The 21,862-nt window shown below is 43.9% G+C and overlaps 2 protein-coding genes across 4 annotated transcripts; both read left to right on the top strand.

Annotated features, from left to right (window-relative positions):
- Positions 1–625: 625 nt before the first annotated feature.
- Positions 626–13,024, top strand: LOC307074119 (heterogeneous nuclear ribonucleoprotein K-like). The gene is made up of 16 exons (XM_079734125.1): positions 626–665; positions 1,608–1,698; positions 2,469–2,569; positions 2,687–2,743; positions 3,739–3,782; positions 5,504–5,576; positions 6,129–6,242; positions 6,579–6,707; positions 7,069–7,379; positions 8,194–8,247; positions 8,947–8,986; positions 11,013–11,028; positions 11,217–11,249; positions 11,356–11,423; positions 11,516–11,685; positions 12,067–13,024. Exons 2-16 carry the CDS (start codon positions 1,638–1,640, stop codon positions 12,095–12,097), a joined length of 1,302 nt encoding a protein of 433 aa, XP_079590251.1. The 5' UTR covers positions 626–665; positions 1,608–1,637; the 3' UTR covers positions 12,098–13,024.
- A 309-nt stretch (positions 13,025–13,333) lies between these two features.
- On the top strand, positions 13,334–21,363 carry LOC307074371 (guanine nucleotide-binding protein G(q) subunit alpha-like). 3 transcript variants are annotated; one of them, XM_079734501.1, is made up of 8 exons: positions 13,334–13,824; positions 14,159–14,296; positions 14,922–15,106; positions 17,041–17,195; positions 19,033–19,161; positions 19,979–20,108; positions 20,935–21,088; positions 21,172–21,363. In XM_079734501.1, exons 2-8 carry the CDS (start codon positions 14,161–14,163, stop codon positions 21,360–21,362), a joined length of 1,080 nt encoding a protein of 359 aa, XP_079590627.1. In that variant the 5' UTR covers positions 13,334–13,824; positions 14,159–14,160; the 3' UTR covers position 21,363. The 3 variants fall into 3 exon arrangements, with proteins under 3 accessions (XP_079590627.1, XP_079590626.1, XP_079590625.1); XM_079734499.1 differs by having other exon boundaries at positions 13,337–13,824; positions 14,113–14,296; XM_079734500.1 differs by having other exon boundaries at positions 13,335–14,296.
- Positions 21,364–21,862: the final 499 nt, after the last annotated feature.

Raw genomic sequence — 21,862 nt, 5'->3', positions numbered from 1 at the left:
TTTATTCAAACGCTATTCAACTGATGATATGTTTAGCACATTTAGCCCAATTGTGCTAAAACATATCTGGCAATTTATGACAACTCATAACCCTAACCCTAACCATATGTTTTACGAGAAAAAATAATTATAACTCTTAACAGCTGGAAACACCTGCTCTGATTCAGGGCTTTGTCAAATTCACATTTATAATCTGGGTCTTTGCCATCTCTATAAAACATACACCAGCAGGTAAGAATGTCAGGGGTTAAGTGTCTAAGGACAATTATACTTTTATGAACATCACTGAATCGATAAAAGGGAAATACCATTCAATAATATAAACATTGGTAGTGTCCGGAAATATCGGAAAATTTCCATCCCAATTGAAAGTCCCCTAACTTTTCTTTCCCAACAATAACTGACATCGGTGAGTTGTCCAATCAGAGCAGCAGACGTGCTCTGTGGGATAGTTTGATATCAATGTGGACGGCGCTCGGTTTGCTCCACTGGACGTGGAACAACATGCTCTGTTTTCCGTGCGGACCGTTTTTGCTGACGTAAAGACACACACCGAACGGTATTCTACGACTTCTGAACCAACGAAACGAACGTACCTACGTAACTCCACGCGTTTGACGTCCAACATAGGAAAAGATCACGTGGTGGACGTGATTTTACTGCAGGTTGGTTTATACATGTACTTTTAAATATTACATCATTTACTCAGAATCATTTATAAAAACAGACAATCTATGTTTCCGCTGTGTAGCTTTCTGTAGTACTATGTACCTGTGTATACTGTGCAGCTATAACGCTGGTTGTACTGTATACTGGGTAGCTTTGCACTGGGTAGCTGTGTATAACTGTGTAAAAGTTACTGTGTATAACGGTCACTGTGTAGCTGTGTGCAATGTGTATACTGTGTAGCCGTGTGTACGGTGTAGCTATGTGTACTGTGCGTAGCCTTGTATACTGTGTAGCTGTGCGTACTCTGTAGCTTTGTATACTCTGAATACTAGTAGGTAGCTGTGTATTCGGTGTACGGTGTAGCAACGTGTACAGTAGACACGCCTTGTGAGGCAGAGGCGAGGCTCTCCGCGTCCAGATGACTGGCCTGAAGGCTAACGCCAGTTTGTTGTCAGTGCGCTTATGATCTTTGATTAGGATGAAGGATTTATTACCCAGAGCAGTTCGTGAAGACAGTTAATCCCCTGCCATAGTGCTCTCCAGTTTTACACAAGCACGTTTGGTGGCTGCAGCTACCATGGGCAGGCTAAACATAACAACACGTTGGGTAATGGACTGTCCTGTCTAATAAAAGGTTGTGACATATGGATTATCAGCAGAATATATCCAGACCTGGGATTTGGTTTGTCATAGTTGCGTTGAATCTCATTAGCAAATAAGTTGTAGTAGTAGTAGGAGTAACCAGGCTCAACACTGATGTGACCTGTGTTTCAGGCTGTGTTTTGGTGAAGAGTCATGAGTACTTTTCAAGTTCAATATCGCATTAAAATAGTTCAAGCTATAAGCAGGAAGGGATTAAAGGACATTGCACATTAATCTACATTTCTGTAAATGTGCCAGTGTTAGCAAGAAGGCTAATTTTCAACTGTTGTTGACAGGATCCTTCACTCCACTGCTTAAACGAGACCATGGAGGAAGACCTCAATCATATGGAAGATGAGACTGCGTTCAGCAACACTGACACGAATGGTAAAATGTGTCTTATCTATTAATATTTCCCTATTAAGCCACACATTTGTTTGTGGCTTAATTAACATTTGTCACATTATTGACTATCCCTATATGCTTATTGTATGCCAAAATAAAATGTACTTCTGACCAGGGCGGCAGCCAGGTTTTTGAAATGTTAACACATTTTTAGTTGCCCACAGAATGTTAAGAGACTGTGGTGGACTAGCCAAACCCTCTCTAGTGGGGTCAGCGAGCGTGCCCCCCCCCAACACACACACCAGGCGCACATACACACATTGAACACATTGCTGCCAGGCACGCACCATTTTAACTCATTTTTGGTTATGCCAGTTATGTTGATTATAAAAATTGTTGGAAAAAAATCCAGAGCTCTGGAGCTTTTAAACACACTCAGTTTGTAATCTTGTACTTCATTATTTGATTTTAAATTATTTCCTTCATTTTTTTCTGGATGTGATCAGAAACTGCATCTTCTCTACTCCAAAATGAGGCCTCTTGTTTGCCTGCTTCCATTTTTAACCTTGCATAGGAAAATTATTTTCTTTTACAGCAACAGCTACATCTCCTAGAGATCATCTTTCATCCACTTTGGTCTCCTACACGTCACGTTATATCCGTATTCCTCCAAAAGACGGCTTAGAGTAATGTCATGGCATTTGACCAGTGCGTTGATGCGTACCCATTGGATGTCAACGCTGTCCGTCCTGCACAACACAGCGGCCCGTCCTCCACTCTTAAGGACCGCCCTCCCTCCTCTCACTCCACAGGTGAACGCTTGTCCGAAGCCATGGAGCAGGACGACCTGTCCTTCAAGCGTTCCCGTAACACAGACGAGATGTTGGAGCTCCGGGTGCTGCTTCAGAGCAAAGTAAAGAAGCTCTGGGTGGATCCATACCGCCACCGTCTCTCTTGAGCACACACACCCACACTCTGATTTTGTTTCAGTCTGACTTGTAAAGGGGAAACCCTTCTCGTCTCTCCTCAGAACGCCGGAGCTGTGATCGGAAAGGGCGGCAAGAATATCAAAGCCCTTCGCACAGATGTGAGTAAACAGATGGCGTTGTATGGGGCTCGACAGCTGGTGCAGGTTACTGTGTTTCTAAATATCTATATTTATATATTACACACGCATACATACGTATATAGTGATTCAAGTTATTTTAGATTATCGGGAAGGCATTTTTCTTTGCAACCAAAGTTGTTTTGCCCTGTATTGCATTGCATTTCACTTGTGTGTAACATGGACTGAGTTTTAAATTAAAAGCAAAACATAAACAAGTATATGAACTATAAAAAAAAAAAAACTCTTTATTTCTTCAAATAAAAGTGTTTTAACAACACGCTGTCGGGTAAAAGTACTGTTCATGTACTTGAATCCATTAATTCCCTGAACCATATTGTACACGACTGTTCTTCAGGTGCTTTGTAGATGAAGATTTGTTTGAATTATACAGTGGAAAAATAGCTTCAATAGTACAGTTGATCTTGGAAGATGTGCAAAACTCCTCTTCAACCAAGACCACTTTAGTACATTAAACGGAATGGTTGGCAAGATCTATATGGAATATCTCCATCTTTGACTCGATCAAATATGTACCCTTTCAAATGTTAAATCCTCCAACTTTATTTTAATTTCCCCTTATTAATATTACTCAATAACTCGTGAACTCAAATAAATATGTATTCCTTCTCCACCTTCCCCCCCCTCCCCCCCCCCCCACACCTTACTTACTTTAATTGATTTTGGTTTATTTTTGGCCACCTTCCTCCATTCCTCCTATGATCTGGATGGCCACGCCCCCTTCTGCGTTGCCCCGACGTTGGCCCAACCTGCGCCCGCCCCTGATCGCCCACCTGACACTCCCGGTTGGCCACGCCCATAAACAACCTGCCCCTTACCATGACTACTTGTGATTGGTTTGCCCACTGCCCAATGCCAAACTCCTCCTCCTTCTCCACCACCCACCACCTCCTCCACCACCACCTCCTCCTCCTCCTCCACCACCACCACCACCACCACCACCTCGGCCCATCCAGTACAATGCCAGTGTATCAGTCCCAGACAGCAGTGGGCCAGAGCGGTATGTCCCCCACCAATGCCTCACTGCCTGACTAGCACAGTGAAACACACTTGTCTCTTTGATTACCTGCATTCTCTTAGCATTTGAACGCCTTTGTTATATTTTTGTATTTTACATCGTATAGTAGATAACCCCGACCCCCAACCCCCAACCCCTCCACCCACCTTCTCCCCGACTTGAAAAAAACCAATTCTATATTTCCCCATTTCATCTTCTGTCGTCTTTGTTAAACTGGGGTCGCCTTGCAGCCACTCCAGTACTTTGGATCATTCTCGAGAGCGGATCGTACCATCTTGTGTCCCAGCCTTTTCTTTTCGTTTACAGCCAAACACAGCTGGCCTTTTTTAGTTTTTATTCTTTCCAGTGAGATCATTTAGTCCTGATAAAACTCTTATGGACACCACGCCCCCCCTCCCTTCCTCCCGCTTCCCCCCTTTACCACCTGCACCCCCACTCCTGTCTCCCCCCTTACCAACCTCACCCTCACCCCCACTCCTGTCTCCCCCCTTACCAACCTCACCCCCACTCCTTTCTCCCCCCTTACCAGCCTGCCTCACCCCCACTCCGTCTTCCTCCTTACCAACCTCCCCCCCCCCCCCCCCCAGCTGCGTCATGTCTCATTGTCGATGTCTCTTCATTTCCTTGTGCGCAGATTCCCCCCCCCCCCCCATCAGGTCAGATCAGTGTGCTAATCTGTCACGTTGTTGCTAACCCTCTGCCTCAGCCACTCCCCACCTCCCTGACCTCATAGTCTCCTCTTCCCCGACACTGAGTGAAGCGTGTCCACACTTATTTCTCTTTCTCTTTCTTTTCTGTTTTGAATCGTCCCCCTAATGCCCACAGATACTGGTGGGGGGACAGCTTCACCTCCTCCTCCTCCTCCTCCTCCTCATTTTCTGCCTGGTCCTAGTCCTCCGTCTCCTCTTTGGTCCCCTCCTCCTCTTATTGTTCCTATTTCTCCTCCTCTTCTCCTTGGATCCAGTCCTCCTCCTCCTCCTCCTCCTCTTCATCCTGGGGCTCCTCCCCCTCTTCTATCTGATCCCAGTTCTCCTCCTCTTCTTCTGGGTCCTAGTCCTCCCCTCTTCCTGTTGTTGCTCCTCCTACCCCTCCTCCTCCTCCTCCTCCTCCTCTTCTTCTTGTTTTTGGTCCTCTAACCCCTCCTCCTTGTCCTTCTCCTCGTCTCCGTGGTTCTGGTCCTCCTCCTCCTCCTCCTCTTCTTCTTGTTTTTGGTCCTCTAACCCCTCCTCCTCCTCCTCCTCCTCGTCTCTGTGGTTCTGGTCCTCCTACCCCTCCTCCTCTTCTTTCGGGTCTTGTTCCCCCTACACCTCCTCCTGATCCTGGTCCCCTTTCTCCTGGTCCTCTTGCTATTCCTCCCCTCTGCTCCAGCGTGGTTTCCCAGGGGTACAGCTGTCCATGTCCCCAGCTTTCTCTCTTTCCTGTGTACATTTATTCGTTTTTATATGTTTAATTATTGAATGCATGTCGGCAGCTCGACTGACCGGTCCACTGTTGGGACCCTTTTCAGATCTCTGTGTGTAAAGTTTACAATATACAATATAAAAAACTGTCTGAATCCCCTTTCCTCACGCACCCACCTACATTAATTTTATCGTTGGATTACCTAATCAGCCTTCCTATCACTGGATTATCTAGATTATCTACGTGTTGTTGTTTGTTTGTTTTTTTGCTATGTTTGCTTACCTTCCTGGTCTCCCTGACAGGATCCTCAGTGTGAACGCCAACATCGACACAATAGGAGACATCCTGGTGAAGATCATCCCTACTCTGGAGGAGGTGAGCGATTATGGTTATTCATTGCGTTTGTACTCTATGCCCAATGGTCCTTATTCACCTAGCGGTCGTCTGTGTTCCATCTCGGTTCCGCTTGGTTGTGAATAATTCCCCTTGTCCTAACCAGGTTTCTGGTCATTGACATGTTATACACATACAATTACAATATGCCGCACTGGGGATGTCATGCGAAAAGCAATGTGCATGTAAACATACTCGCTGTGTTGTTTCGTATGCAGTCGTTCTGTCATCAGTATAAGCAATGAATGTACAATTGGATTTGGCGTCCGTCGCTAATCGAACTTCCGTAACCCATTAGTGGCCATGCAAACAAGTTAATGAGTGTGTTAATATCCCACAACTGGGAAACCACTGTAACCTGCCGGTGACTCTGTCTAACCGTGTTTTCGCTGTGCATGTGGAGGCACTGAATGAACCGGAATTGAATGTATCCCAATGCGGTTAGTAGTGGAGAGCCATGCAAGGCTGCCAGGGGAACCCAGCGATTGAGTGGCCAAGTTACAAGTCCTGTGAACATTTCCTTCTGCTTTCTAGTACCAGCATTACAACGGGATGGATTTTGACTGCGAGCTGCGCCTGTTGATCCATCAGAGTATGGCCGGGGGCATTATCGGGGTGAAGGGGGCCAAGATTAAAGAGCTGAGAGAGGTAAAAACATAGTTTCTGTGTTACTCTATTTAGATTTTCCGACCAGCAGAATGTCTTTCGGAATTATTGGCGATTATTTGTAAATTTGGTCTTTAGGATCAAGCTATTTTTATTATTGGCTGGTCTGATCAGGGCATCAGGGGTACATCAGGGTACATTGTTTCTCTGTCTCAATGTCTGTCTGTTTCTGTCTCTGTCTCTCTCTCTTTCTGTCTCCGTCTCTCTCTCTCTGTCTCTGTCTCTGTGTGTATGTGTGTGTGTGTGTCACTCTCTCTCTCTGTCTGTCTGTCTCTCTTTCTTTCTCTCTGTCTCTCTCTCTCCCGCTTGTGAACCTAGAACACGGAGACCTCCATCAAGCTGTTCCAGGAGTGCTGCCCCCACTCCACCGACCGGGTGGTTCTGGTCGGGGGGCGGCCGGAGCAGGTCGTCGAGTGCATCAAGGTCATCATGGAGCTCGTGTCCGAGGTAGCTGGGCCAATCAAATCAGGGCTGTATTTATAGAGCGTCTTCCCAAGGGCTTAACGAGGGAGGCAACACAGCCCAAGAACATGGACCGGGTTCAACATTAAAAGGGAAAACATAAACAAGAGTATGACCTATAAACAACTACGCCAAGTGCTTAAAAGGTGAAGCCACGCAACACTGACACTCAGCTGGTTTACATGAACGCTACCGATCTCAAGAGTCGCCCAGAGATGAACGATTGCTATTCTGTCTGTGCGCTTCTGCACACAGTGTCAAGCGTTGGTGCGTGCTTTGTCCGTGTGTGTTTGTGTTGGGCCCTTTGGGTCTGAGTCATGGCCCTCTGTCGTTCTGCCTCGCCCAGGCCACGGTCAAGGGCCGGACGCAGCCCTACGACCCCAACTTCTATGACCAGACCTACGACTACGGCGGCTACACGGCCGCCTTCGAGGACCGCGGCCGGCGGCCCCCGGCCGGCTTCGCCCCACGGCCCCTGAGGGGCGTCTTCGAGCGCATGGCCCCGCCCCACAGACCGCCGATGCCTGCGCGGCGGGAGTACGAGGACATGAGCCCCCGCCGGGGCCCGCCCCCGCCCCCTCCCCCGCTGAGCAGGGTCGCCGGAGGGGGCCGGGCGCGGAACTTACCCCTGCCCCCCCCGCCGCTGACCAGAGGAGGGTGAGGGGGCACTCTCCCGCCTCGTTGGACCGAGTGTCGCTCTCTGTCCCTGTGTCTCTGTACTCACTCTGTCGGTCTGTCTGTCTGTCTGTGGCTCTCTGTCTCTGTGTCTCTGTACTCACTCTGTCGGTCTGTCTGTCTGTCTGTGGCTCTCCGTCCCTGTGTCTCTGTACTCACTCTGTCGGTCTGTCTGTCTGTCTGTGGCTCTCTGTCTCTGTGTCTCTGTACTCACTCTGTCGGTCTGTCTGTCTGTGGCTCTCTGTCTCTGTGTCGCTGTACTCACTCTGTCGGTCTGTCTGTCTGTCTGTGGCTCTCTGTCTCTGTGTCTCTGTACTCACTCTGTCGGTCTGTCGGTCTGTCTGTCTGTGGCTCTCTGTCTCTGTGTCTCTGTACTCACTCTGTTGGTCGGTCTGTCTGTCTGTGGCTCTCTGTCTCTGTGTCTCTGTACTCACTCTGTCGGTCTGTCGGTCTGTCTGTCTGTGGCTCTCTGTCTCTGTGTCTCTGTACTCACTCTGTCGGTCTGTCGGTCTGTCTGTCTGTGGCTCTCTGTCTCTGTGTCTCTGTACTCACTCTGTCGGTCAGTCGGTCTGTCTGTCTTTCTGTCTGTCTGTCTGTCTTCCTGTGGCTCTCTGTATTTTTGTTTCTGTACTCACTCTGTCGGTCGGTCTGTCTGTCTGTCTGTCTGTCCGTCTCTGTCTGTCTGTCTGTGGCTCTCTGTGTCTCTGTCCCAATGAATCCTAAATTCCGTGCACCATTTGCTTTTCATGTCTCTACTTGTGATTCCCAACTCTTTCCGTGTGCCGTCAATTCCCAGGGGAGACCGGTTTTCCCACGGAGGCTACCACGGCAGCATGGATGACAGAAACAAGTGAGCACGGGGATGCCTCTCACGTGGGCTGAGCATGTTACACCTGCCCCTAAGCCTCAACCAAACTCTGTTTGATGCCCTCAACGCCACTTTTGGTTGCCGGTCAAATTAACTCGTCAATGGTCATCTGTAAAGTAGAAGACGATAGAGAATGCGTCCGACCTAGATTGGACATTTCCTAATCATGGTCTAGTGTGGGACGGGATTGTGTAGGGGGAAAGGTGTTTGACGCCCTGTCAAAGGAGACTAGGTTTGTTTCCCATGTCCACAGCCTCAAAGGGGACATATTATACCACCAGCTGTGAGTGTGATTAGCCGTTACAAGCCATTTTGAAAATCGGCCTGTTTTGACATCACAAGTGGGCGTGTCCACCTAGATGTATGACGGACAGATGAGCAAGGTTTGCTACAATCCACTGGGTAGGCTTGTAGACTGATCTATCCAGCATACATCTAGGTGGACACACCTACTTGTGATGAAAGAAGAGGCTGATTTCCAAAACGGTTTGTAATGGCTAATCACACAACAACCGTATCTGGTCCTTAACGACATGAATCTGAATTCACTGTACGTGGCCTCCGATAAAAGGGAAATGTAGTGGTAAATAGTAACAAGTAACCAGTGGTGGGTCTTTAGTAAACAGTAGTGGGTCTATGATTGGCCAGGCTTCATCCCTGTGTTTCCCCTCTCCTCTCCAGCGACCGAAGAGGCCGGCCGGTAGAGCACTACGAAGGCATGGTGAGTCTCACCGGGCCTGCCTTCCCCCCCACCTGCTGACACCCATGAGTTTACTGGTGTTAGTTACTAGTTGTTTGTAGTAGTATGAGGTGTTTACTTTTGTAAGCTACTAGCTGTCTGTAGTAATATATGAAGTGTTAACTTGTTAGTTACAAACTTTTACTAGTTGTATGAGGTCATTACTTATTAGTTACAGGCTGTTTCTAGTAGTATCAGTTGTTTACTTGTGTAAGTTACTAGCTGTTTGTCATAGTATGAGGTGTTAACTTGTTAGTTACTAGCTGTTTGTAGTAGTATGAGGTGTTTACATGTGTAAGTTACTAGATGTTTGTAGTATTATGAGGTGTTTACCTGTGTAAGTTACTAGCTGTTTGTAGTAGTATGAGGTGTTTACCTGTGTAAGTTACTAGTTTGTAGCTTGGGACTGAGGAGAGAGGGAGCAGAAGAACCAGGATTGTTTTTCTTGTGTAGTAGTAGCGGCACAGCGGCTAGGACACTGGGCATGTACACTTGTCTAGGCCCGCTGTTGCCTGGCAACGGTTGTATCCTTGGTTACCGTAGAGCAGCTAAGTACGTAGTCCAGAGATCAGAAAGGCTAGCAAATTAAGGTGAAACAAAAGCAACGCACGGGCCGGTATCTTTTTTAGGTCAAACTGCAAGTGAATCGTTTTTGGGGGAAAGCAGCAAGGGAAACCAAATTGGTAGATGGTGTTAATTAAATAATTGTATTCAATGTAAATAAACAAGGCAGCAATTCATGAGATGATGATGGATTGAGAGAGGCTAAACTAGTTGAACTTGATTTGACTCTAGACAGGTAATTCTGGGCAGGTAATGGCTTATATAATACGGTAATCCACAAACTACCTAAGCAGTGATGCATGTATATTTGTAAAGAATTATATATGTCTCAGCAGAAAGGAAATGGGTTGATCATTGACCTCACCTTAGTCAATATATTACTCTGGACACACCCACTTATATCAACACTGTGTGTGTGTGTGTGTGTGTGTGTGTGTGCGTGTGTGTGTTCCTTGACCGCTCCTTGACCGCAGAGTTCTCTCCTTCAAAGTAAAAATTAATAATTATCCCTGCTCTACCTTGGGCAGCCCTTTTGTCAAATATTAATCTGTACAATTTCAATGTCTCCTGTAAGCATTGTAAGCAAAGCAAAGTTTCAATGAAAGACTACCTGATGCGTGGGGTTCCCCATGCATCAGACTGATTACCTTATGCATGGGATCCATATATGTCAGGTTCTCAGTCTATACACTTAGTGATGCACATCTCATGATGATGATGTGGGATGTTGTATTAAATGACACAACAATAATATAATGTTAAAAAGCTGTATAATAAATCTACTCCATGCCCTACTAGCATTCTGCACTCCACTTTTGTAGTACAATTTGATTTAATGGATGGAATTTTCTTAGGCCTATTTTGATGATGAGATCATCTTTTTGTGGCTTTAGGACTGTCCTCATTGTATAAAAATAGAATCTGGTACAAGCTCCAATTTACTTATGTTAACTTTAAATTTGGTTCCCTCAAACATCCATCGGTGCTATTATTCGCTGTTAAAGTTAAACGATCAGCTCATCAGCCCACATTGAGGCACACTTCTCATACTTTGTATACAGTCCATATTAAAGGGGGCATTCTTTTGCATCCTAAACCTTTTTACCTCCGTGTTAATCGCTCAATCAATTACGTCACCAATTACAAAAAAGGTCAGCTTAGTGCTAGGCACCACTTCACCCACAGGAGGCGCAAAATCACACATTAACAGCTTTTTCTGTCAATCAATGACTCAGATTCACTCTAAATAGCTTCGGGAGGCCTATCTCTTCACCCCTGATTGACATGCCCCCGCAAATCGATGGGGTCGGCAGTGCATGTGGGCTGGGAATATAACTTTGCGGACTGATTGCACTCCTATTTATTATTATTATTTAGGTTTGTCATGAATTTTCGTTATAATTTTAACTTTTGTTGTTTCTTTCTTCCATGGCTCCTGAATTAGGGTGGAGGTTTTCACGGTGAGTGTTATATGTTTAGTGCCTGCTTACTTTGGGAATGCTTATTTGTTAATTTAGTTCACAGAAACTCTTTCCTTAATTGTTTTCGACCCATCTTTATTTTTTATATGTTTTTTTATTGGTAATAAATGTATTGTATATGTCATCATTATTTCTCATATTATGTTTCTTTGTCAATTATTCCATAGACCGCAATGCCAACTGGGAACCCTTTCAGGCTGGTCAGTGTATATTTATATTTTTAGGGATCAACACTATTTTAAGTGTATTTTAAAAGGGGACATCTCCCTGAGGTTTCCTCTATGTCTGGTCCTTGCGTTCACCCAGGCGGCCGGGGTTCCTACGGGGACATGAGTGGACCAGTCGTCACCACACAAGTCACCATCCCCAAAGACGTTAGTCCCGAGACCCCTTTGAACCGCTTGACGAAATACTGTCCACCAAACAAGAGACCCAATAATCATCACCATTTCTATTTCTTTTAAAGTTGGCGGGGTCTATCATTGGTAAGGGTGGCCAGAGGATCAAGCAGATCAGGTCGGAGTCGGGGGCCTCGATCAAGATCGATGAGCCACTAGAGGGCTCCGAGGACCGGATCATCACCATCACAGGGACCCAGGACCAGATCCAGAACGCCCAGTTCCTCCTGCAGAACAGGCACGTAACCACTGGGGTGCACTTCTTAGACTGCTGGCAGTGGGAGCCATACCTTGTCTTCAAGTGTTTACTTTACAATTGATGTGGAACCTTTGACCTTTTAACCTTGAATCCCATCCCATAATGGAGACAACCAGTAGGTGTTTTTTGCCGGTTAACTACTACCTGTAGTACCTGTACTACCTCTACCTGTAGATCTTAAAGTGAACAACAAAAAACGTATTTGTAATTGTTAGTAAGGGTTATGAAGGTACAGTGTAATACACTGTAATCTCAATGTATTATCGCACAGTTTATGTTTGATTTTGAGCAGCTTTTTAACTCTTGAGTTCCTAAAATGTAATTTATTTTTCCCTCCTCCCCTTTTAAATGCTTTAACAGTGTGAAGCAGTTCTCTGGACGGTTCTTCTAAGACAACCGAGGACGTGGGGGGAAGGAGATGCAATACTGCCATAACTGTTGGGCTCTTCTATCCATATTCAACCTATTCCTTTGTTTGGGATAGACGTTGCCCCTTCCTCTTCATCATAAATGGTCTGCTACGTCGAGGTCAATCTTCAGAGGAGTTTCCCAGCTGTCAAATTACCAGCCTCCACCTTCTGTGTTGGTGTTTTCATTTTACTTTATTAGTTGTTTTTTTACTGGATCCATGTACTGTAATTGGAGTAAACTCACTTGTTTGGTACCTTGTTTTATTTTGTTACGTGTGCCCTAGCACCCCTGTGTTCCAGTAAAGCAGAATGTCATTTTAGTTTCTCTCCAAATTATTTGGTACACTCTCAAAAGACCTTGAGCTGATTCGTTATTTTTTTAATGTTTTTTTAATGAGGTAATTATTTTTGAATATAAACCAAGGAGTAACAACCAAATATTAAATGTATATCTTAAACGATAAATCGATTTCCATACTTTTACCAACAATTGGTCGAACACAAACCTTTCCAATGTTTAGGAAGAAATGCACAAAAATAGGCATGATTTAATACATTGGCTTCTTGTTTGGGAGTATTATGCTAAGCAAATTGAAGACAAACTGATAAAAAGCATTTGTTTTGCATTGAAGGACAAGAAGCTGATGCAAAGGTGTAAATAATCAGTATTATAAGATAATTTGGTCACCATTGCCTCTTTGAAAGAGACCGGGCCAGAAAAGGATGTCTTGTGATATTTTCCCATTATCATATATTATCACTTTACAAATTATTATTTTTTGTTCATGTACATGCCTTACTGTGATTAATACATATACAATCATTGGCTTACAGCTTTTTTTGTTATTGTACTTTTTCTGAATGTAGCCTATTTTCAGTCTATTAAAACTTTTGAAAGGCAATATTGAGGAAGTGTGCGTCTGGGTCAGTGTCTAGCATTGAGGTTTTTTCGTCGACGTCTTCCTCAAGTATTCAGTTCCTGCTACAAGTGAGTAAATACAGACGGTGCAACATTTAATCTAACGTTTCCTGGTCTGTATTTGAACTGGAGATTGACCATGAGATTTATGAGGGGGCCAATTCGCAATGGGTTTTCCCAATTTATACACATATTGGCAGGTCATAAAACACTTTTATGACTTGTTATACGCTTTCTATTTGACTTAATTTTTATCAATATTGCATAATTTTTAACGGTTGAACTCGTTTGTGATATGTTATACTAATTTGCATAACGCATTGCGTTTGATAATAAGTGTACATGGTCGCAGATAGTGCAGGAAGGGTCAGGTTGTTTTTCCCAGCGTTCAGCAGCCTTTCTGGCAGGGTTGAACTGTTCTGCACCGGAAATGTGTTTACAAGAACGTTTCTATAGACAAACCCATCCTGGTGTTTTCCCATCAGAGCACAGCCCCACCGCCTCGCAGCGTCACATGGTCCGGGGCTTCACCGAGACCCGAGCTGTTAGACTGGGATAGGATTTCAATCCCGAACGGGGACGCGAGAAGGAGAAAGCTGTAAAGGAGACCACAGCAGGGAGCCATGGTGGTTCTGCACCAAAACCAGGAAGGATAGACATACACCGAAGTGGGATCCGTATTTTCCTTGTGTTTTTTCTTGTGTCGGAGAATGATTTTGCTAATTAGGAGCCATATGAAGTAAAAGTCCGCCATATTCAGATCACCACGCCCGGACTCGGTTCTCAGGGGTAAAATATTTTGTTACTCTTTTACTTGTTGCTCCGGTTGAAACAATATCCTTTGACCGCTGATCACGACAGTACATACGCAACCATTACAATATAAACTACGCAGGCTTAACGTTACTACTACCACCATGTAATCTTTTCTTCAGCATATTTGACGGAATCATTTTTTTATTGCACTGCGAGTAAAAAAAATATATCTACAATCAGTAAGCCTACATAGCTCTGCATATAATCGCATGCGTGTGAAATATTTGCTGTATCTGATTGAACCAACATTCCAACCAACAGTAACAGGCCCCACTACCTCATCCAACTAGTTAACTGTTTCCAAAAGTTATGACTCTGGCTTCTGTGGGGGCCTGCTGCCTCGGCGAGGAGGCGAAAGAAGCACGTAGGATCAATTATGAGATTGAAAGGCAGCTCCGCCGGGACAAGAAGGACTCCCGACGGGAATTCAAACTCCTCTTGCTGGGTAAAGAAATTACAACCCTACGCAGACGTTTTTTGGTGGTTGTTGTTTTTGTTTCTGTTTGTTTACGATATGATTTCATGCTTTCACGTCCCAATGTATTCAAAGTGTGTAATTATGTTTCCAAATGATTTGTGCTGTGTAAAAAATGGAATTGTGATAAATATACAGTTTGGATGCAAAGCACATTTCCTAAGGAGAAAATGCAATACAAGACGCTGTGGACTTTGTGCATATAAGGCATCCACCGGGGGGCACGGCCTGAACCGGCCCCCTAAAGACCCATGGCCAGAACTAGTCTTCAGAAATTATTGACTAACGCTAAACGGAGCATTACTCAGTGTTCAAAACAAAATGCTTGTCTTCGTCAAACAAAAACGGAAGTGCCAATTAATATCATTAACAGAACTGGTTTATAAACTTGTTGACACACCCGCGTGTATAAACTCAAATATAATCCAAAGGCTGAAACGTTTGGAGTCAGATTCACCCCTTTTGTCTTCATCTGTACCTGGTAAACCCTGCATAAGCCAGATGCCCCCTTTAACGACCGGCCCTGGTATTCACTCTGGATTAAAGAAGTGTCTCGTCGGTTAGTGTAATAACAGCATCCCTCACTTCCACTCAGGGACTGGCGAGAGTGGGAAGAGCACATTCATCAAACAGATGCGGATCATCCACGGCTCCGGGTACACAGAGGAGGACAAGAGGAGCTACACTCGGCTGGTCTACCAGAACATCTTCACGGCCATGCAGACTATGATCCACGCCATGAGCGCACTCCAGATTCCGTACAAGTCCCAACACAATGAGGTAATCCTTCTTCTTTGGGTTCTGCGTCTCTGGCGTCGTCCCCTTGTTATGGCATAAAGCAATTGAATTATAATGTCATGGTTTTAGTAAGCATCAGCTCTCGGCCACTTCGGTCCTGCCAACTATTTCATACATTTTAAAGGAGAGAGGGAAACACTACACAGTAATATGCTTTATGAATAAAGCATATTATACTATACAGCACTACGTTATACAATGCTATAGTAATGTACCATATACTATAGAACATTACATTATACCATACTATCCTTATAAACCATATACTATACAGAATTACATTATACCATACTATACTAATAAACCGTATACTATACAGCATTACACTATAGCATACTATACTAATATAGTATAGTACTAATAATAATATACCATATCATACTATACCACACTACACTATACATTACTGTACTAAAATGTCATACTATACCACCCTAGACTATAGCATACTATACTAATAAACCATATCCTATTATACAGCACTACACTATACCCCACTATACTATACTAATAAACCATATCATACTGTACCATCCTACTATACCATACTATATTATATTATGTCCTTACATTGCATTACAGAAATAGGGTATGTAGCAGAACTAAACTATGCAGGCCAATTCACTTCATCCATTGTACACATCTCGATAGGCCTGGCAATCATAATGATACAACGTTAATCTCATCGAGCCATCCTAATGCTGGGTATACGATCAAAGCACTGCAAGTTGCACCATCGCAGGTTTTATCTCTCTCGCTGTTGGGGGACATCATTCTATAGCACACCATAATATACTATATATACAAAGGGAAACAAGATGGTGTCCTTGAAACAGTGTGAGGAGTTCGGGTGGTAATATTCAATTACAAATAGTTATACTTTTCCAAAATTTTTCATAAAGAGAATGGATGACGTCATATGACAACTGAAATGTTGACACATGCATTCCTGTACTTTTCCTTGTGATGCAATTACACATTTAATAAAATGACATAATCACAGATCTGACAATTGGAAGCCCTATATATGAACAGCCTTCAAGCCTATTGGCGTTAATGTTGATTACTTTCATCTCTTAGCTCCAAGGTGTAGTTGCAGAAGAGCCAACTCCAACAAATCAAGTAAAACACAAACACGGAAATACTGGGCGACACAGTGATTTAGACGCACTTATTCAAAGCAGTCCAACAAAGAAATAACTTTCAGACAAATACCTCTGAGTCACATTCAAGCTCCCTTCTGGAAACGACATCTCATAAAAAAAACTAGTACAAACCAAATTGTTTATCTACATCAGAATGCTACCGACGCCTGCTCTGTTTTTATGCAAGTTGTTAATCACGCCAGATACCAATGAGCAAACCCTGGGCAATGCTAAACCAACAACACTCGTTACACTCGCCACTTATGCTGTGTAACTGTTTCCGCACACACACACACACACACACACACACACACACACACACACACACACACACCATCAGTTATTACTGGATGCTGTAGATTCATGTACAGCCACATACCAGATTATTTTTTGGATCAATTGTACTTATATTTAGGTTATGAAGTTGTCTGAATACTTTGTGAATCCACTGTACGTATATTTAAGTCATGAAGTTGTCTGAATACTTTATGAATCCACTGAACACATATTTAATGTTATGAAGCAGTCTGAATACTTTGTAAATTTACTGTACACATATTTAGTGTTATAAAATAGTCTGAATACTTTGTGAATCCACTGTACATCTATTGAGGTTATGAAGTGGTCTGAATACTTTGTGAATCCCCAGTACATATATTTTGTATCTGAAGTTGTCTGAATATATTCTGAATTCACGGTACATATTTAGGCTTTTAGTTCTGTACCCGCGTTCCTAATCAACACGTATTGTCCTTTTTGTGTTTATTTCAGGGCCATGCCGTAGCTGTGTGCATGGTGGATGTGGAAAAGGTCTCAACGTTTACCCATCCATACGTGGACGCCATCAAGAGCCTGTGGAGCGACCAGGGCATTCTTGAGTGTTACGGACGAAAGAGGGAATACCAGCTTTCAGATTCCACCAAATAGTGAGTTGTGAAATGATGAAGAGAAAATCGACTTCTTATCCTAGGCAGAGTAAACTTCCTGCACTTACCGATTGAGCTGAAATTTGATCCAGTCCAAAACCCCAATGTGACAGTTTAGAAACATGGAAGGACTGAGTGAATTAAAATACTCTACCAGTAGCCACAGGCATGCACAGGATACCATACAATAATATAATATATAGCGGTATATAAATAGGATACTATAGGATACCATAATATACTGTATTAAGGTATATAAAGAGGGTCATATACAACACCATTACATACTATATAGAGGTATATAAACAGGGTACTATACAACACAAAATAATATAATATATATAGGTTTATAAACAGGGTACTGTACAAAACCATAATATACTATATAAAGGTATATTTACAGATCCTACACTCAATTCGCATTAGTTGCTACACATAAAGTAGGGGTGGGAAATTTATTTATTTTTTTTTTAAACTGCTTGTTTGTCAACAACAGAGAAGGGCCATAGATCAGCAGCAATGAAAACCCCAATAAACTTGGTTATGGCATTTGCATTTCTGAATTCCCAGACAGGGGTTGTTGAAATAGTGTCGTGAGCTGGGTTTGCACAGCTCGTTTTTTTTTCCGCAGCAACATCGATAGAAACACCTTGATGGTGCCTTTTCAAATGCGTGTGCTAGGGACGTGCATTTCTGGCAAAAATACTATTCGATATTCGCTGAGAAGTATTCGCTCAATCAAGAACCCCCACGCACGCACTTACCTCGGATACACGCACACACAATGACACAGGGAGGGGATTTTATGATTTGTTTGAAATCAATCTGTTTATTTCAACAACTGCGCCATCAACATTCAACATCAAAATTATTTCAACGTGGGCTTAGGCAGATAGACCTACATGCGCCGAAAACGGATCGCTATTTATTAATTTATTTTACTGAACACAGCCTGCATGACGCTGAACTAGACACGTCAAAAATATAACTTCACACGGTGTGTCTTTTCACAATTTATTTGTTATCAGCATTCGTAGTATTGATCAGCAGAGAAATAATCCGCCAAAGACGTTGACGTCGCTTAGCAACCGAGGAGGCTATTCACCACTGGAAGTTGTGAAGGCCCATGCAAGTCAACGGAGCGTTCAACAGCATTGAGAAGAGCCGTGTAATAAGTAGCGATAGTCACATTCATTATTCGATATTCTACGTGACTCCAACTATTCGACTATTCGACGATCGTTGCCCGCTATGTACGCCACATTTACGTACCGCGGTACACCTCTGTAACCGCTCCGAAGTGCCTGTGCCGTGATAAAAAGCCTATGCCTAATATAAAGGCATATAAATGCAGGCCTGATAGAGTTCAGGCGTGGTGCCTAAATTCAGGCTTGAGCTCGGCCATGTATGTTGTCAAGAAAAGTGAAAATAGGTGAGCGGTGCCTTTTAAAATGTCTAGTCAACACGTCAACCTACCTGACCTTTTGATTGACATGTCTGCCACCAACTAGGCGTAGTCTATATAAGGAAGTATTTTACCTTTGTATGTTTGCACTGAGGATGGTCTGAATGGGACTGAAAACGTTTTGCATGCACTTTGGGTAGCACTTTAAACTTTTATGCAATAAAAACGTATTGTTGCATCGGCTACATGGTGTGTGAGTTCCTCCTTTTATTTTATTGCTCCTTTTATTGTTGTCAAGAAAGGCAACTCTCTATGGTGTCTTCGAATGTAATTGATAATTTCAGGCACAGATAATTTCACTTCCTAAAATGGCATATTATACTGCTTAACCATATGCTACATAAGTACTGTCTTCCTTCCCATGTGCACCAGCTATCTGAATGCATTGGATCGTATCGCGGACGCGGGCTATGTGCCGACCCAGCAGGACATACTACGGGTCAGAGTGCCCACCACGGGTATAATAGAGTACCCCTTTGACCTGCAGGATGTGGTTTTCAGGTAAGCCTTTGAAAGTTTAGTTTTTTAAGGTTAAACTGACCTTGTTCGGCAAGCTCCTATTCAAGCCCCCGTCGATTCAGCATCGGGTGGTGGTGGGGGTGGGGGCGCGGACTGGAGAGTGGTACAGTCATTTCAAAGAAATACATATTTGTGTTATTATTTGTGTGGGGTGTCCTTGGCAACACTAGTGATTGCCGTATACATCTATGTTCAGGAACCATTTTCCCTGCAGTAGATATTTTAAAGGTATTCAAAAAATGTTATACTATTTGTAGTCATTATATTGTGGTTATGGTAGTGGCTGGTGTGGTCCATTCCCCCTAATCGAAAGGTTCTTGGTTCGATCCCTAATGTCAATACGCCACCTGTAGGCAATCGTGAGCAAGATGCTTCCAAACCCAACAACCTGCTCCTTCAGGCCTTGTCTCCAAACACTGGAAGTCGTTAAGGTCTTTTTGCGTCTGGTTTAAGGGGACATATTATACCACCAGGTGTGGTTAGCCGTTACAAGCCGTTTTGAAAATCAGCCTCTTCTGACGTCACAAGTGGGCGTGTCCACCTAGATGTATGTGGGATAGATGTGCAACGTTTGCTACGGTCCACTGGGCAGCCTGGTAGACTGATCTTTCCAGCATACATCTAGGCAGACACGCCCACTTGTGAGGTCAGAAGAGGCAGATTTTCAAAAATGCTTGTAACGGCTATTCACACTCCCACCTGGTGGTATAAAATGTCCCCTTTAAGGAGTCTATGGTCACATACATTAACCTCTACTTTGGTGTTCTTATGTGCTGAATGTTGTCCTGGGCCCTCCTAGGATGGTGGACGTTGGCGGCCAGCGTTCGGAGAGGAGGAAGTGGATCCATTGTTTTGAGAAGGTTACCTCCATCATGTTCCTGGTGGCCCTCAGCGAGTACGACCAGGTCCTCGTGGAGTCGGACAACGTGGTGAGGAGCGGGACCTAATTTCTTCATCCTCATGCCATTTACCAGGATCGTCATACATCCCCAGGCAATATTTGATTGTTGCCCGGACATGTTGGCTGTGACTGAGATTCCGAGTACTTGTTGTAATCATGCACAAAACATCATGTGATATACGGGAAATCGTATTTCTATTCGGCGTTGTAATCAAGACAGAAAAAGGAATCGGTATACCGCCGCTTTAACAGTTTCAACACCCTCATTCCGAGACAAAACCATCCAAGCGATCTTGGATCTTACTAATCTATCTTTGTATCTGCCGTGTCTGGTAAGGAGATCAAGTCCTAGGCAATAAAGAGTCACTTGAAGCTATACCCAAATGACTCTGGATTTCTGTACCTTTCCTCTTCCTGGCCTTCCCCTTCTGCATGTTGACTTTTACAGCTGGCTCAAACATGGCATTACAACGTGGTGGTGTTCATTTCTATGTGGTAGTATGCACTGCATTCCTGCAGGGGGAGCCCTTGAGACACTACATTGAGTCATGCTAATGTCGGTTGAAAAGGTTGTGTGTGTGTGTGTGTGTGTGTGTGTGTGTGTGTGTGTGTGTGTGTGTGTGTGTGTGTGTGTGTGTGTGTGTGTGTGTGTGTGTGTGTGTGTGTGTGTGTGTGTGTGTGTGTGTGTGTGTGTGTGTGTGTGTGTGTGTGTGTGTGTGTGTGTGTGAGATAATGCATACAGAAACACTCCTGTAAGTACTGCTGTTTAATATCTGATCCTTGTTGACGATTCAAATCATTCTGAAATGTTTTTTTATTTATATTTCTTATCATGCTTTTTTTTTTTTTTCAAGAATCGAATGGAGGAGAGCAAAGCCTTATTTCAGACGATAATAACCTACCAGTGGTTCAAGAACTCCTCAGTCATCCTGTTCCTGAATAAGATTGATCTGCTCGAGGAGAAAATCCTCTTCTCTCATTTGGTCGACTACTTCCCTGAATATGACGGTGAGTCATCGTGATAGAAATGGCAAAGAAATAAGTGGAAATTGTACTGTTGTTCAACTGATCTCTGCTGTCCAATGTCCCAGGCCCACCACGAGACATCTTGGCAGGGAGGGACTTCATCCTGAAGATGTTTGAGAACCTCAACCCGGAGCCCTCCAAAATCATCTACTCCCACTTCACCTGCGCCACGGACACGGATAACATTCGCTTTGTCTTCCACGCGGTCAAAGACTACATCCTGCAGAAGAACCTGGAGGAGTACAATCTAGTGTGAGCTTGGGGGGTGGGGGGGGGGGGGGGGGGGGGGGGGGAAGGGGGGAAGAGAGTTGACTTACTCTACTGCTAACTTTAATAAGTCGAATATGGCCATCAGTGACGGGAGGAACTCACAGCATAGCCTGGCCCAGTGACTGCACCGCCCCGCCTCTCCTCTGGTCTCTGATGAGGTCGACTCTGATGAAGAAGTATATCCTAATAATCATTCGGTATGGTCCCTCCTACTGGGGACATAGGTACGGTGCACTGTGACCCACAAAGTCATTTTTAGAGGGAGAGAATTCCAGTGTATGACTTTATAAATGAACACTAGAACAAATATATATATATATATATATATATATATATATATATATATATAATTGTTCTTTTTATTATTTTGCGAACAGGTTGCACACATCCAAAATGTAACCCCAGTACGTAGATTTAACTGCTGTGCAGCGCCACACACCGCTAACCTAAGTTGGTTACGTTTATTTTTGTATCTTTGGGTATATT

This window comes from Pollachius pollachius (assembly GCF_949987615.1).
Source record: "Pollachius pollachius genome assembly, chromosome: 4".
Taxonomy (NCBI): Eukaryota; Metazoa; Chordata; class Actinopteri; order Gadiformes; family Gadidae; genus Pollachius; species Pollachius pollachius.
The sequence above is the reverse complement of the archived record's forward strand: the minus strand, read 5'-3'. Positions and strand labels throughout refer to the sequence as shown.